Source organism: Tripterygium wilfordii, chromosome 8, assembly GCF_013401445.1.
Source record: "Tripterygium wilfordii isolate XIE 37 chromosome 8, ASM1340144v1, whole genome shotgun sequence".
NCBI classification, from domain to species: Eukaryota; Viridiplantae; Streptophyta; class Magnoliopsida; order Celastrales; family Celastraceae; genus Tripterygium; species Tripterygium wilfordii.
In genome coordinates, this window is record NC_052239.1 from 3,998,275 (window position 1) to 4,014,822 (window position 16,548).

At 37.1% G+C, this 16,548-nt stretch overlaps 2 protein-coding genes across 3 annotated transcripts; one reads left to right on the forward strand and one right to left on the reverse strand.

The window, feature by feature from the left end:
- The first annotated feature begins 48 nt into the window (after window positions 1–48).
- Window positions 49–4,012, forward strand: LOC120003353 (WD repeat-containing protein 87). Of its 2 annotated transcripts, none has more exons than XM_038852305.1 (4): window positions 49–231; window positions 1,036–1,210; window positions 1,796–2,072; window positions 3,501–4,012. In XM_038852305.1, the coding sequence occupies exons 2-4, from the start codon at window positions 1,042–1,044 to the stop codon at window positions 3,811–3,813; spliced, it is 759 nt and encodes a 252-aa protein (XP_038708233.1). In that variant the 5' UTR covers window positions 49–231; window positions 1,036–1,041; the 3' UTR covers window positions 3,814–4,012. The 2 variants fall into 2 exon arrangements, with proteins under 2 accessions (XP_038708233.1, XP_038708234.1); XM_038852306.1 differs by lacking the exon at window positions 49–231 and adding an exon at window positions 1,625–1,717 and having other exon boundaries at window positions 1,071–1,210.
- Window positions 4,013–12,284: 8,272 nt separating this feature from the next.
- LOC120003553 lies at window positions 12,285–13,223 on the reverse strand. Its single transcript, XM_038852571.1, has 2 exons — window positions 13,167–13,223; window positions 12,285–12,854 (listed from the first exon to the last, which is right to left on the reverse strand). Exons 1-2 carry the CDS (start codon window positions 13,221–13,223, stop codon window positions 12,285–12,287), a joined length of 627 nt encoding a protein of 208 aa, XP_038708499.1.
- Window positions 13,224–16,548: the final 3,325 nt, after the last annotated feature.

Sequence of the window (16,548 nt, forward strand, 5' to 3'; positions counted from 1 at the left end):
TTTTTCATTCCTTTCTTCCTCAATCTTCATTCTTCCTTACACAGAAACCGTGTCGCCTGTGTCTTTTTTTTTTTTTTGTAAGGCTCTCTCTGTCGATCTTTGTGGCAGCCTAACCTCGTAGATCTCGCTCTCCAAAATTCTCTTTTGATCTCTCTCTGATCGGTTCTCTTCCAGCGCCAGCGGCTTGTCTTTTCTCACATCGGTTTCGGTTTCGGTTTCGGTTTCAGTCAGGTATTTTTCCTTTGCCCTCAGACTGTGTACCTGATATGTTTGAGGCGGTTGGTTTTGTGATGGATTTTCTATTGTGTTTCTGGGTCGCTGTTGCAGTTATTGGCTTTGGCTGGGTTTTGGATTGTTTGGTCGTTAGTAGTTTTTCTTCTTACTAGCTTTAGGTTCTTATGTGGAGTTTTTTTGTCCTTTAAATTCTCTCACTCGATTATGCACTGAACATGAAGACAGAAAAATTAGCCGAAAATAGGATAGCTTTGTTATAAGCGACATAATTCGTGGATAGTGCTTTACTTTCTTTATTATCTTGAGCTTCTTTTATAGAACTTCTTAGTTGTTTGAATTCTTTCACATGATTTTGAATTGAGCTAAAGAAGAGAGAAACTTGAACAAGGAAAACAGAGAGAACTTGGGAAAGGGAGATTGTGTTGGTTTTTTAGATTCCCTTGCATTTTAAATTCCTTCCTTCAATTACAGAAAATGAACTACATGTTTTATAGGTGTCAGGAAAAGCAATGGACTTGGCAAATTAAGCTTTTTTATTAGGCTTAGGTTCCGCAATGGACAAATCTGGATGTTAGATATTGGGAATTTTCTCTTTCATTATGGGAGTCTTTTTATTTTTTATTTTTTGGATTTTGATCATTCTATGATTTAAAAATTGTGCTACATTCGAAAGGGATTTATAAATTGCCAGTATTAAATAAATGAGCAATGGTTTTATTACCCTATGCCGGATTTCTTCGCCTTTACATTCCAATACCATTGCTTCACTTTATGTCTGAGCTATGGTGTTTACCCTTCCAGGGTTAGATGGATCTTGACACAGAAAATAAAATAGCTGCAATTCTTTTAAGAGAAGCTGCAGAACTGCGTCGAGAAGCAGAAAAGGAAGGTGTATTGGCTTATCTTCGACAGCCTAATGTAAGGACCAAGCCAAATTCTCGATTTCTCACAGCAACTGTTCTTGGTGTGCAGCAAGGTCAGTTCTTTTATCGCTTTATTGTACTCATATTGCGTCCTGTTTCATTTGATGTAGAAGGTGAGAAACAAAATTTTTTGAACGATTTTTATTCGGTGAAAAGACTGATTGAGAATAATTTATCAGCCAGCTTTTCCCTTTTACTGGTGGCTTGAAGTTGATGTATGTGTATGCATAAGGGGTGGCTTTAAGGTCTTTTGTAGCTTGTTCTCCTGACCACTTAAAGTATATAGAAACATTAAAATGTGCTGAAATCTTAAGATATTATATTAGCGAACTTTTTAAAAGTAAATAATAGCTAAGGATGGTTAAACTTCGTCTCTTTGATTGGTTTCAGAATTTGGGCTGCTTGTTTTTGTTTATGTAATTTTTCCACTTTTTAGTAATGCTGATATATAAGAACTTTGGCCACAGTGCTGTCCTGACTTTCCATGCGTGACAAGATGATCTTATTCTGTTTGTCAGAGTTGATTTGGGGCCACTGTGTCTCTGATAGAGTCCGTTTGGGTAAATTTTCTTCCCCTTCTAATGCTATGAATGTATTGATTGCTCATCTCTGCTTGGTTTTTTGTCTTCTATTTACAGCTAATCGAGCTGTAGAAATGAATGAGATGTGGCGTGTCAGGCAGAAGGAGCGTGAGTTGAATGATAAGCATAAAGGGAAACCAAGAAATGAGAGCTGCAGTGACAGGAAGCAAAAGGATATTGGTAACTATCTGAGAAGTGAAAGTAAGAGGCATGCTGTAGTTGATGAGAATGCAAGTGCTTCGTGTTCATCGGGCCATGAAGTAGTTGAGTACTGCTATTCGAGGGAGGATGACGGTCTAAGGGACAAGGAGATTGAAGAATTTTTACACTCAAGGTCATTAAATTCCCTATCTCTGTCTGCACGTGTATGCTCATGCTCGCATGTTGCTTGTGTGCATTTGTGGCTGGTGCATTTTGATTTTCTATGTTTTACTTTTGAAGTTGTTATCTCTATGTATTTGTGTTGGAAAAAGAATTTCTTTGAAATCCTTTACTTCACTCGAGTCTAGATGGTATTTTTCCTCCCTTCTCTCTTATCTCTCTTAACGTTCCAATAATTTGTAAATCTTCATTTCTAGCCTTTGGTTTATAAGTCATTTGAGTGGTTTAGAAATTTAGCTCTGGAATCTTAAGTTCCATGAGGATCAAATAAAAAAAACACTTTGGAAGAAAACGTTCATGGCCTATTTGCACATGTGGCCCCATGGTAGAGTTGCAAGGGTGCAATCTAAAGGTCAATAGGTTCTATTTCTGGAAACAGCCTCTCCACATATTATGTGGGGTAAGGTCTGCGTACATCTTGTCTGTCCCCAACCTTGCTCACTGCGGAAGCCTTGTGCATGGGTGTTGTTTTCCTTTTACAGACGAACATGTGACCTAGTGGTAAAGTTGCAAGAGTGCAACCTAGAGGTCACAAGTTCAATTCATGAAAACAACATCTCCACATATTATGTGGAGGTAAAGTCTGTGTACATCCTGCCTTTGCCCGATCCCTCCCACTGTGGCAGCTTTGTGCACTGGAGTTGTTTACGTTTTTACATAGAAGAATACGTTCCTTGGTATTTGTCTAAATTTGTACTTATAAACTTATAATATTTTTTATTTTTTATTTGTCACTTGAGACAAATGACAAAATAAGGCTCCGTTTGGCCGGAAGGATAAAACTCCGTATGGTATAAAATTATCCTTTAATGAAATTATCGGGTGTTTGGATGATTTTTAAAATACTCTGGATAGTATAACTTTATACAAAAGTGATTCTTATACGATGCCGGCAGTATAATATTAAAACACCTCCAACTCGTTTTTATTTTATATGGAACACTTAGTATAAGAAATAACATGTCAAATGACAAAAAAAACCCTCACTCTCACTTTAATTGGGGATAATCCAGACACATTACCACAAATCTTATACTATTCAAGCCTAATATTAGATTTTTTCCAAACACTGGATTGGATTAAATTATACATCAACTTATACGATGATTAAATTATACATTGGATAGCAATATTATACTATCCTATACGGAGTACCAAACGGAGCCTAAAAGTCTAATTGTTGATTAGTGCTGCTGATTATCTGCAATGATGGCAAATAATTGGGTGCATAGAAGTATAAAAGGATTTTGCAATTGCTTTAGTTTGATGTTGGAAGTTACTTGAACTTATGGGGAGTGCTTTTGTTTGGATAAATATGGAGGCACAGTAAGTGTGAGGGGAAATTTTCGATGGCCTGACACCCATACTTTGTTTATGGCAGGGTTAAGCGTGGTCGGGGTGCTGTAGGTTCCAGGATGGACGAAACTGGTCCTTACCTTCCGCCTTTTTCAGACTCCAATGACAATATGTCAACAAGCCCATATTTGAGGGAACGTGCTATATACGGTCCAGATAAGCCGTCTTCACTGAACTCATATGAATCATCGGAGGACGAGCTTGAAAAGAGGAGGAAGAGGGCTAAAAGGGACCTCTCTAGCAGGTCGAACAAGAAGCACTGTAGAAAGCACAAGTCTAAACATAAGTCGAGGGAAAAGGAAAAGAAGAGAAAGGAAAAGAGGAGGCACCACAAGTGAAGTCTTTTAAGCGCACTTTTCTCCCTCTGGTGTATCTGAGAGCTGTGCTAAGTGAAATCTGTATGATGATTCTTCTTGCAAAGAGATGGTTTTATTTATTTCTCGGAGCTCTTTTACAAAAACAAAAGACTTTGGAAATAATTAAGGCCTTCTATGTTCATGCTAGTTTATTTCTACGTGCAATTATTTCCCTTTGATTTGTGATTCTTCTGAGTTCACTCCTAGATATCGGTAGCTCTATAATGATCGCCCTGAACTTTCAATCCCTGCATAGTTTTCTACCAAGTTGGTTATGGCTGTTAGGATAGGAGTACCTTGTCATGGAAGCTGATTATTTTTGTCTGTCTTAAAGCATATTTTGTACTGATTCAGGGATCACAGATTCAGGTTCCCGGGGGCAGCTTGACCCACTGCTGCTTGTGTAGAAATTAGGGTTGCAAGTGGATGGAAAGGCACATGCAAAGCCATCAAAAGGTGCTAAAAACTGGGGATGGAAAAGCTATGGCAACTGGATTGAGTGAGAACAATTTGGTTGTGCATCTTATTTGTTGTGCATCTTATTTGATTTAGATAAACAAACAAAAACTACTTGTCATGCATCACAGGCAAACCTGAGAAAGCAATACATAGCCAAGCAATTTGGATGTAGCCCATCACTTTCTGCTCAAAAGTAGTTGTTGAAAGATGGTTAATGATGCAATCACTCCTCCCTCAATCTCCCTTCCCTGGATAAATTCCAGGTAACCCTAAAATGCTGTGACTTATGAAATGAGAGGTCGGCCCCAATCGTTGGTCAAATGAGTCTTGCATATTGTTCTTCCGGAGCGAATGAGTAGGCTTATCTTCTCAGCCACAATTTTTTTTTTTTCAAAAAAAAAGTATAAACAATTACAAAATTTCTTAATTTATACAAGGTACCTAAGGATCCTCCATTTGCTAACATTCTTCGCAGGTATTTCATCTTGTCAACATAATCTTGACCTAACAAAATTTGACCCTTTCAAATGTTTAGAAATCATGGATATTTCATAATTATCTGTACGACTATACCCTCATTCTAGTTGAGCCATCAAATGTGTCAATAGAAATAATGTGATCCTTAATCCACAAAAATTCTAATTACTGTGTGTGCGTTTTAAGGGATGTTGGGGGGGTGGGGGAGACCCAGTGCATTGTATAACAATTGGTACCATGTGTTGAGTTTAAAAGATTTCAATTAAGTTGAACTAAAACAAAATATATGAAAGGTAGGTTTAGTAACAGTAGACAAGAGAACGAACAAACCATTGAATTAGATATGATTGAAGTAATAAAAAAAAGTAAAGTTTTTAAATATTTTGACTAGATTTTCCAAGATGATGGAGATCTAGTTAATGTTTTTTATATTTTAGTTACAAGTTTTATAACTGCAATTTTTTATGGCAAAAGGATGGGGCAAGATGTAATACTTTGTATATATTGCGGAAGTGTATTGAAGAAGATAAAGAAGAAGTAGATAGAGAGTAGGAGAGGAGTTTTCATTCAAGTTAAATTCACAATTATAATAGCCAAGGCTATCCAACGGTCATATAGTATGACTTGGAAACCCATATTTTAACACGAGTGATTGTTATAACAATCCTTCTTGGGCGTGATCATGAGAGTATTAGATTCATTGTGAAATGTCCCATCTAAGCCATAGCTATTGTATTAGGGCGAGTCCGTAACTGCAGCCCCAACAATATGCACATTTAGATAAGTTCCTTGGCATGATGGCATCTTGATCACAAAGTGAAATTTGGTCTACTTGTAAGAAATTATAGGGATGTAAAAAACCAAACGCAATCGCAATCCGTATCGAAAACCAAATCAAAAATATTTATTTGGTTTGGATTTTCAGTTTGCGGTTCGGTTACAGTTTCAGAATTAAGTGTTTTTAAATGTTCGATTCAATTTATTTTAGTTTTCACTTGTAAAACGGTTTGGTTCGGTTTTCTTAAAAATCAAACCGAAATTTTTTATTTTTTGGATTTCAATTCCAAACCGAACCGAAAAATCAAACATCCACCCCTAATGGAAATTATACAGAGATCGGTAGACAATATTGAATTTAGGGCATAGGATAGGGTATAGGTTGCGTTTGGTAAGGATTTTTATCCAGCGTTTATACCACTTACTAGTATAAATGCTTGTGGCCAACCAAACAATAATTTTGGTGCACATAATTCGAGGGATTTTTTGGGGCATTTTATACTACTTTTACAATGCTAGAATAAAGGACCATTTCACCAGCATTTGCATATCACTTGTCTATTTTGTCCTTTGTCCCCATTAGTTTTACGTAATTTCATTTATACCCCCGCCACTCGTTAACATCAAAAAGCGCTAGGTCACCTCTGATTTGCTCCGTACAGTTCGACTGTGAGTTGCATCGCCGCGTTTCATCGAAAAAGTCCACTAGCCATCGATGACAACTGCAACTGGCCAGAAATCACTCTATTTTGACATAGGTAACGTCCTTCCATCTCTCATATTCTCCTCATCGTGGATAAATCGATCGATATTTTAGGGTTCATGTTCGAATGTGTTCTATTACACTTATCTGGGTTTCTTCATCGATATATCTGGGTTTATGGGTTATGTTTACAATTTATATGTTGTAATTTGTGCACTTGTTTATGGTTTATCGAAAGACATACTACCCTCCTTAGATTGGAGCAATTTAACATATTCTAACCTTGGTGATTATGGTATCAGATGTCTGGAATGTTTGTGTCATTCTGTGATCAATTAAGGAAAAGGACTAACCTTGGTGATTCTGGTTTATGATGTCTGGAATGTTTGTGTGATTCTGGGATGAATTTAGCATATTCTAACCTTGGTGATTCTCGTATCAGATTTTGTTTGCTTATTCTAAGAAAGGTTTTCAATGTTGAATGAATATATGACTTGGTATTAGAATTTGGGATCATATTCTGGTATCAATTAAGAAGTTTCACGTTTATGCTATTTGGGCCTTGATACTGCTATGATATTTGATGTTGGTGTTCATGTTCCTCTGTTTCATTGCTTATTCTGTGTAAACATATATTTTATTCTAGTGAACATACTGGTTAGAGAATGCATTGTGTATTTGGTATATATTTTAGGTTTTATCTGTTATGGGTGATTTTGATATTTAGGATTGCATAGGTGCTTTGGATAGGTTTTTTGGATTGCGAAGCTAATTTTCTGCTGCATTTTTTTTCCTTAAAGTTAATCTAGTGGAACTGTTTGAGTAAGATTTATATATATTGGATTGCATACTTTTTTCATTTGATCCATACTTTTATGCACCTGAACGTACAATTTGATCTATACTTTTATACTTATATGGACTTGAACTATCAATTTGATCCACAATTTTATACTGTGCATTCCTTATATCATTGTGAACTTCATACATGGATACTCTGCCTTCATATGCATCTGTTATGTAGTGTGCAACTCCATGTATATTTACTACTTCATAACTGATCATATGCATATGTTATGAATTTAGTTTACGCAAGATGTCTTCAAAAGGAAAAGACCTGTTGGTAGAGGTGGGAAGTGACAAATGTAAGTGGGATACACACAATACAAAAACTTTTATTGAGGTGTTGACTGTTTGGATGAAGAAAAATATTGGGGTAGTCAAATGGGATAAGGTTGCTGAAGAATTCAAGAAGGTTAGTGGGTTAGCATGCTCGCCTGTGAAATTAAAATCTAAGCATGACAACATGAAGCAGAATTGACAATTGTTCAATAGACTTAGGAACTCTAAAACAGGACTGGGTTTTGACTCAGCGACTGGATTGATTGAGGCTAGTGATGACTGGTGGGCCGTGAGGATTCAGGTTCCAAATTTGATCTCTATTACTTTTCCAACTTCTATTACTTTTCCAACTTATATTACTAATTTCATTTGACATTGTATTTACTTTATTTAATTTGTTTCAGGAGAATGAAAACTTCAAGAAGTTTAAGACAAATGGACTTCCACTTCGTGAGGAGATGAACAAGCTATGGGGGGAACACTGCTACTGGAGATGAGATAATATCACAAGCTGATGGTAATAATGACTTGCCAAGAACCAGTACCAGGAGCACAGGTTGATGCTGAGAACAATGGCGATGACCTTTCCACTGGCTTTTCTCCTACTAGACGTACAACTCCATTGCAAGAAGCTGGTAGTACAGGACATGTTTTATACATATGTGTCAGTTGGTTGGGAGGGATCGACACATGACAATAGGGTAGCGTTACACGTTGAGCATCTAGAGTTCCCAAAACCACCTCCAGGTACATTTACAAAATGAAAATTACGAATTTCCAAAATAAGCATATCATTATATATACATTGATGGTAATACAATTTTGCAAGTAGGTAAATGTTATTTGGTAGACGCGGGGTACGTAAAGAAGACGGGTTTCTTGGCACCGTACAAGAGGGAAAGGTATCATGTCCCTGTTTTTCATAATGGAGCACCTGCATCAGGACCTTGTGAAGTCTTCAACAAGGCTCACGCGAAGCTAAGAAATGTTATCGAAAGGACATTTGGAGTCACAAAGAAGAAGTGGTGAATATTGGGGTCGATGACTTCATACAAGACAAAGATACAGGCGAGGATTGTGGTTGCTTGCATGGCTCTTGACAACTTCATCAAACTGAATGCTGCAGTTGACATTGCTTTTAATGAAGTTGGGTCTACGTCTACGGTAGCGGAGGACAACATGGTGATGGGATGGCAGGCAATGCGGTGGTAGAAGGTGAGGAAAATTTGGTTATTGACGACGCTAACGTGGCTCAGTTTCGTGATTTTGTGGTGCAACAACTAATGAGCATGTGATGTATGTTACTTATTACGTAATGAAAACATGTATGAATTTATTTGGATACATTTATATGTATTTGTAAGACAAAAAGATGTTCAATTGATGTATTTCCACTTATTAGGGCTACGTTTATTAAATATCACAATTTTTACACTTTATATAATTAATTAATTAATAGTATTAACCGAAATTATTATTTATAATTATGTTTTTTTAATTAATTATATTTATTTTATTTTCATTAATTTTCTTTAATTTATATATTTAACTTTGATGTTTAGATACATTTATACGTCTTGCATACAACTAGAATGCTTAATAGCCCTGTGCATAATTTGTCACAATATGCTACACAAAATAATTGTTACCTGTAAAAGTACAATCAAACACCTACCCAGCATTCATGCAACATATCTGCTACTAAAATTCTCCAGCATTTCTGCTAGTATATCTGCTACTTTCAAAAAAATTTAACAAACTAGGCCATAGAGTTTAAGGTAATTGAGTGAGATGGACAATCAAGAAGGATAGGGTATAGAGTTTAAGAGTGTGTTTGGATTGAGGGATTTGGAGGGACGGGAAGGGAAAAGAAGAGAATGGGAGGGAAGGGAAGGGGAGGGAAGGGAAGGAATAATAATTTTCTCTCCCTCATGTTTGGATAGATAAAAAAAGAAATGAAAGAAAATTAATTTAATTGACTAATTTATCCTTATTTCTATATGTTAGAGTGTTGTGTACAAGGGTAAAATAGGTTTTTAACATATAAATATCTTAATAAGTCATTCCTTCCCTCCAAATGACTCCATTTTGGGAGGAAGAATTTTGATAAAAATTTAATGAAATCTTCCCTTCAATTCCTTCCAAATCTCTCCCCCTAATTTTTTTAAACTATCCAAACAAGGAATTGGAAGGAAGTTCCCTTTTCCTTCTCTTCTCTTTCTTTCAAATCCCTCAATCCGTAATGGATTTGGATATTTGAACCCTTCTCTCCTAAACCCTAGACTGTCATGTCATGTCTCCCTAACTCCCTAGACTATAACATGTGTGTGTGTGTGTGTGTATATACACATATATATATACCTATATATATATATATACATATATATATATTAAAGAAAAAGATTACATTCTTAATGTCTAAACCAACTTTTATACCCTCAAAGTTGCATTTGTTTCTCGTTTCTATCCTTGAAGTTTAAATTTTACCCCAAATGTCCTTGAAGTTTCAAAACGCTAGTCATTTGTGTCCCGAAATCACTGTACCGATCCTGCAATTTTTGTCGAGTAGTTAGCCAGAAAATGAGGATCAGGATAGATTTGGGTGGTTTTTTAAAACATCAAGGACATTTGAGGTAAAATTTAAACTTCAAGAACAGAAACGAGAAACGCGTGTAACTTAGAGAGTATAAAAGTTGATTTAGCCCGTTCTTAATTGTATTTTTTTTTTCATATTTTTTCACCCAATTTTTTTTATTAATTAAAATGCTTTGATTTTGACTAATATTTTAGGTTTTTATTAATTTTTTAAATTATTATTTTGCTTTTTAATTTTCCTATAAATAAAAGATAAATTATATTTTTTGATATTAATTTGATAATTTTTCAAGACAGACAATAATTTATTCAAGCACATGAACAAAAGTTTCGAAAGAAGATTTGATGAATCCATATGAGTGCATGTACGTATCGAATCATTCCAGAGTAGTTCATGCAGCTGCGCAAGTATGCCTACAGTGAACCCATTCAGGTGTGATGGGAGGCATTGGATAATCCCTTGTCAAACCAACTTTGACGTAGTGATTACCATTTACGTGCCCTATAGCGATGGCAACATGCTAATAGGGTGGTGGAGGAGCTGTACGTAGTGGTAGATATGTCAAACTCTCTACATAATGAAGAACATGCAATATCACATTGTATGCAGAGCCAATCAATAGACCCATGTTTGGTATTGTCATCAAATGCTCAAATGGTGCTACAACATCATCTCGAAAAAAATTCGGTGAGTGTTTAACACTATATGCCATTTTTTCACCACCAAGTATTTCAACATATTGTTTTCAAAATGCATCCAACTCTGTCATCAGGTTATACCGAACATTGGGCCATTCATCTTCCCCATGACCAAGACACACAGCTATCGATCGAAAGCCGCAATTTCTATCAGCTTTTACATCTTGTACGTCCCTAATGTAAGGATGCAGTATAGCTGAAAACTACTCAATAGAGGATCGTAAAGAGTAGTTTTCCTTTCTCAGCATCGAACTTCCTTGGGTAGAGAGAGACTGAGTATTGTAAATTGAGGAGCAACTGTGTCTCGCTGGTTCATAAGATTGGAAAAAATCATATTAAAAAATCTTTGATTTGGAGCGTTCGGATGAGGAATTGTGTCTGTGAGGCTCCCGAGGCTGAACAAAATCACTCCCATCAACAGCAGATGCAGTTGGATTGCTACGGGTGGTGGTGGCTACCTTTTTCTTTGTGGACGGACGCCCTCTAGTGTTGTTCTTCACAGTCGGTTCACGGAGAGAACTTGTTGAAGGTCTGAATATTTCCCTCAATTTCCTTAGCCAACTAACTTTAACATGTCTTGGCAGCTGCTTGAACTGTTCTGTGAACATTTATACATCAGCGTTACAATCGATGTCATCCTCTTCAAGCGATTGACATTGCATTAGATCAAACTTTCTCCAAAATTTATCAATGGCATCAAGCGTTACAGTATGACCTTTGCTCATGTACATGGCTTGTTAGTGAGCACACGATAGTCCGTAGCTCTTACGAAGGTGACATCCGCATTTGTTAGCAATCTGTCCAACATATTTCGACTGCTCAAACTTGATCAACATCATATTCAACGCCTCAATTATAATGAAACCACATAAATCCCGAAGGTGTTGTATTTTAAATCGGTGTTGGACGATGGTTCGTCTTTTCTCAAAGTTAGCTTTGATAGCTGTGTCCTGAGACAAGATAACCTGATGAATCCATGACATGGATCTCTCTAAGTCTGACTGTGATGAGCACAAATACCTTTTCAACTTAGCATGCTGACTCTCGACCCTATTAGTCATGTGGTTCCCGAAATGCAGATATATGTCGGTCTAGGAGATAAAAACATCTCCTTATATGGTGTCAGCCTTACATCTTTCAGATATTTCATCACTGTCGGAAACTTCTATAAGACTACTTCAAGGCATGCCATATTACTCATGTACGTGTTCTCATTTTCAGACTCGAGCACCGTAGTCCACATGCGGTAGAATGCATTCTAGGATCTTTTGTCTTGCATTAATGGCTTGCATTTGGTTAAAATACTTTGATAGATGTGTCATCTACAGAGTAGTTTCGAAGCCTCGAGAAATACTTGAGCACACGCCTTCATCAGCCCTAACTCTCTATCCGTAATGATAACTCGTGGGCTAGAACATCCATGCATTGCAAATCGCAAATCGCAAACATTCCAAAGCCCAAGTATACCTGGCCTCTTTTTCTAAGTGTAAATATGCGTAGGCTATGCAAAAAGTCTGACTAGTTGAAGTAACACCGACAATTTCAAGGAGAGGCAACCCGTACCTGTTGGTCTGATATGTCGCATCCATCAACAACACGTGCGGGAATGCACGCAATCAATCTAGCGAGCCAGGATGTGGGAAGAACAAATCTTCGAGCTCATTGGTTCATGATCGTTGAGGAATGAGAACACAACTTGCATCTGTGATTGACCCGATCTCTCAGTGGTCTTGTGCTTCTTGTATGCATTGTATATGGTTCTGATGGTGCTGACGTTGTTTGGATCTCGCTTTTTCAACTCCGTCAATATGTCCCGTGACTTGGCATTTTGCGCAGACATGTCAACCATAATTTGAATTTCAGATTCATAAAGCCGATCGACATGTGGATGTCCCTTCATATGTGATGCAGGATCATGATTATGCTCTGGACACACCACCTCCACCACCCAATCATCGTGTAACTTTATTTTCCTCCCTCTCAATTTGAACGAACATTCTATTTTTTTGGTGCTAGTCTGCTTCGTTGAGGGTTTCTTGCTTTGGTAATTGCCATCGCGATCACATTTGACTTGTAATCTGTGTTTTTTACTGAACCCACCAATATCTGATATATAGATGACGATGATATATCCTAATTTACGTCTGGTTTGTTGAACCCAATCGATCAACGATTGTCGTGATTTGAACACCTGATAATGTGTTAGTTCTTATTAGAAATTTACTAATATTCATTCAACATAACAAAAGAACTCATATTTTGATTGACTAAGACATTATACCATATCAGTTTCAAATTCACATCTATAGTCAACTTTGATATTATCTGTCATCTCGTCCGCATGTTCGTCTTCTTGCTTTACTCCGGCTGAGATAAAATCACGCCACCAACAATATAATTTACACTGAGTATGTGTAGAAAAACACTAAATAAAAATATTTACTTAAAATGCACTAAATAAAAAATATTTACTTAAAAATATTAAATCAGTATTTGTATTTACATGTTCACTTGAACTGCTTGGCAAGTGGTAGTCGAAAAGATCGCTCAAGTAATCCATATCCACAATAGATCTTGGCTGCGCTTCTTCCGGATGTTGTGTGAGGCTCTATAAGCTGTCGTTGTCCCTTCTTTTAGTTCAATTCTTTACTGGTGGATATACACATAGAAAGAAAGAGATATATATAGTTGAATATGAGAGAGAGGAGTGACTGCCAAGATTCTAATAGATATGCTCATGAATAGTATAAATCAGGGTTTAGGGTTTAGGCATGCTCATGAATAGTAATCAACGAGTTTTTTTAAAACTTTTGTACATGAGTCACATGAGGCACAAAGTAATGTCGTTTGAAAACTAGCTAGGATTTTGTCACATCCAAACATCATCAAAAATCAAAAATAAAAAGAATTACTAATAAATTGTTTCTCACGTTGTCACCTGTAACGTCAGACTGCACTCCTCAGACCACCCGCTGCATTTGACATATTAGACTAGTATCTATGATTAGGGTACAATGTCATTGTTATTCTCAAAGGTGATAGGAGACTCTTGTATCACATGTAAAATGTATTATTGATTGATGAGATGGAATAAGTGGGTTTGTATAGAGTTATACGGGGATTTGAATAGTGCAACCGATCCGTTTAGAGCAATTGCAATAATATACATTTGTTGGCCCATGGATCATATATTTTAGCAATCTATTGGCCCATGGACAAACTTCACTCTCCAACAATACAATTATATTGGCTTAAATTTGTTGGGACAAGCATGGGGGAAGGGTGTTTGGATTGCCCCCATGTTGGAGTGCTTTTACTGGAACCTGGCCCACACCAACGATGTGAAAACCCAAATTAAAAAAAAAAAAGAGAAAAAAAAATGATGGAGTGTCCGGACACCCAAACAAGTGTCCAGACACTTCGAGCAAATTTTGAGCAGTTATACACTCTGACTCATTTTCTTCACAAAGTGTCCGGACACCCTTTAGAGCCGTCCGGACACTTATCGGGAAATTGGGTTTAAAAACACTTCTAACAATTTCTGGGTTCATTTTCTCACACATTTGACAGAGAGAACGCAAAGAGAGAGAGAGAGAGAACTAGAGAGAGAAGAAGGATTTTGGTGTGAATCAAGGAGAAAGGAGCTTGAATTGAAGCTTTTGGATTTTCTAAAGCTTGGATTGCAAGATCTTCACAAGATTGAGGTAAGATTTTCATGGGTTTTGAACTAGGGTTTATGGGTTTGGGTTGATTTTGTGGAATTGGAGGTTTGGGGGGTAAAAGTTTGTTGTTTAATCACAATTTATGGATATTGATGCTAGATTTGAGCTTGGGTTTGAAGAATTGACTAAGGTAAGTGTCTTTATTGTGAATGTATGGGTTGAAATTGATATTGTTGGAAGGGAAATGATTGTAAATGTTATAAATTAGGTTACTTGAACTTGGAGAAGTGGTTGCTAGAGTTGTGGTGAGGTTTTTGCTCAAACGAGGTAGGGGTTTTCTTAACTCTCAATTTCGAACACTTTGGCTACCCGAATTATGATTAATTTCATTCGTTTCCGCCTTATTGTCCAAGGGGAAACAAACCTTTGCATGTATACTATGGTGCGTGAAATACCCTTGTTGTTAAATGATTGTGTGTGAGGCATTACCCTTGGACTCTCGATCACCTATCGAGTAGTCAATGCTCTTTATCATATGTTTGAATGAAATCGCACGCAAATGAATTTAGTTGCATAATATTAATGTGTGATATTGCATTGGTTGCATGGTAGAAATGGAGGATTGGATCGTGGTATGTACGTTAACGTGTACTAGTGGTTCCGGTTATTTGGCTCTAGTGACACGGTTGATGGTACTTGTATGAACATGCACTAGTGGTTCCGGTTAATTGGCTCTAGTGGCATGGTATGGAGTATTTGTGAGAGCATGTGCTAGTGGTTCTGGCTAATTGGCTCTAGCGACATGGCTCGGTTAGATGTACGGAATTGCATTTGTTTGACAACATGGCATATTGTTGCATTGCATTATTTCTTTATAATATTCCGGACTGTTTTCTTACTTAATACTCCTATTCGATATCCCTACTGAGCCTCCTGCTCACCGTTTTATTTTTCCCCTCCTCAGGTGATATAGGTACTAGCGTTAGTGCTCCGACTACGGATCAGCAGGGAGGAGCGTGACGCTGATGACCTGCACTTGTTATGGTTTGTTTGGTGTGGTGTTTATGTGGTGATGTTTAATTGGTCTTTTGTTTACATATGTATTAAGATACATATTAGTATGTATGGGTATGGATAGTTTTGGCCTGAGGCCTTAGTATGTGTATGAATATGGATTTGTGGATGGTTATGGCCTGAGGCCCTTGATGATTAGTTTGGTGGTATGGGCATTTGTTGGTTTTAAATTGCTATGTTTTATGTAGGAGGCATTCTCTGATATACGGGGAGGTGCTGCCGAATTTTTATTTAACATTGTGTTGGTTTAATGGTGAATAAATGTTATTTGAGTCCCTGTTTTAAGTGGTGGCACGTGGGTGCACACACATGTAGCCAATAAGTCACGTTCCTGGGACGGGGCGTGACAAACGACTTTTCCTCCATCGTAAAGTTAAAACACGAGAGAGAAGGTAATCGTGAAAGTGAATCGCGTTCGAATCCGCCGCTCTCCATGTACAACTGATCTGGCATCTCCGATCGAACGATCGCCGTCTACCGTTCCGGTCACTCAATACACGAACTCGCTTAATAGGGTTTGTATATCTTTTCTGGATCTTTAACCACAATACGCGGCGCTTCCATTCTGTGAGTTTTGTTGTCTTGCTTCTTTCATCAGGTTTCTTCCTTCTCTTTTTCTCTCTGCGTTTTGTACATATGCTTGAATTTGGTCATCAGGCTTCATTCACGACGCTTGATTCGTGCGATTTTGATTCATGATATGTGATTTGCTTTATTGAATTTCGAATTCATTGATGTTAGATCGTGAATCTAGCTAGGATGATATTGGATCATCGTTCTACCAATGTCAATTGTGTATTTGTGTGTGATTGTATGCAAAATTTGCGACTTATCTGCCATTGTTTCATTTATTGCTCTCAGATAGGTTTTTTGAGTGATTGAATGAAATAAACTTGAACGGGAAAGCAAAGTAGTTTTGCATCGCTGAGTGATGTGGTAAACCAAATGGCAAGATACTCGATGTTGATATAATTTTGGTGTGAATTTATTGGTCGAGAATGTGGTACCTGAACTAGTTGCAGAGCATTTTAGATAAAATACTCATATGCGCTTATTTTTTGTTTTTCTGGTTTATAAATTGAAATGAGAATTTTATTTCTCGTTGTGATTTGTGAGTATTGCCTCCGTTTTATGGATGCAGTAAAAGTT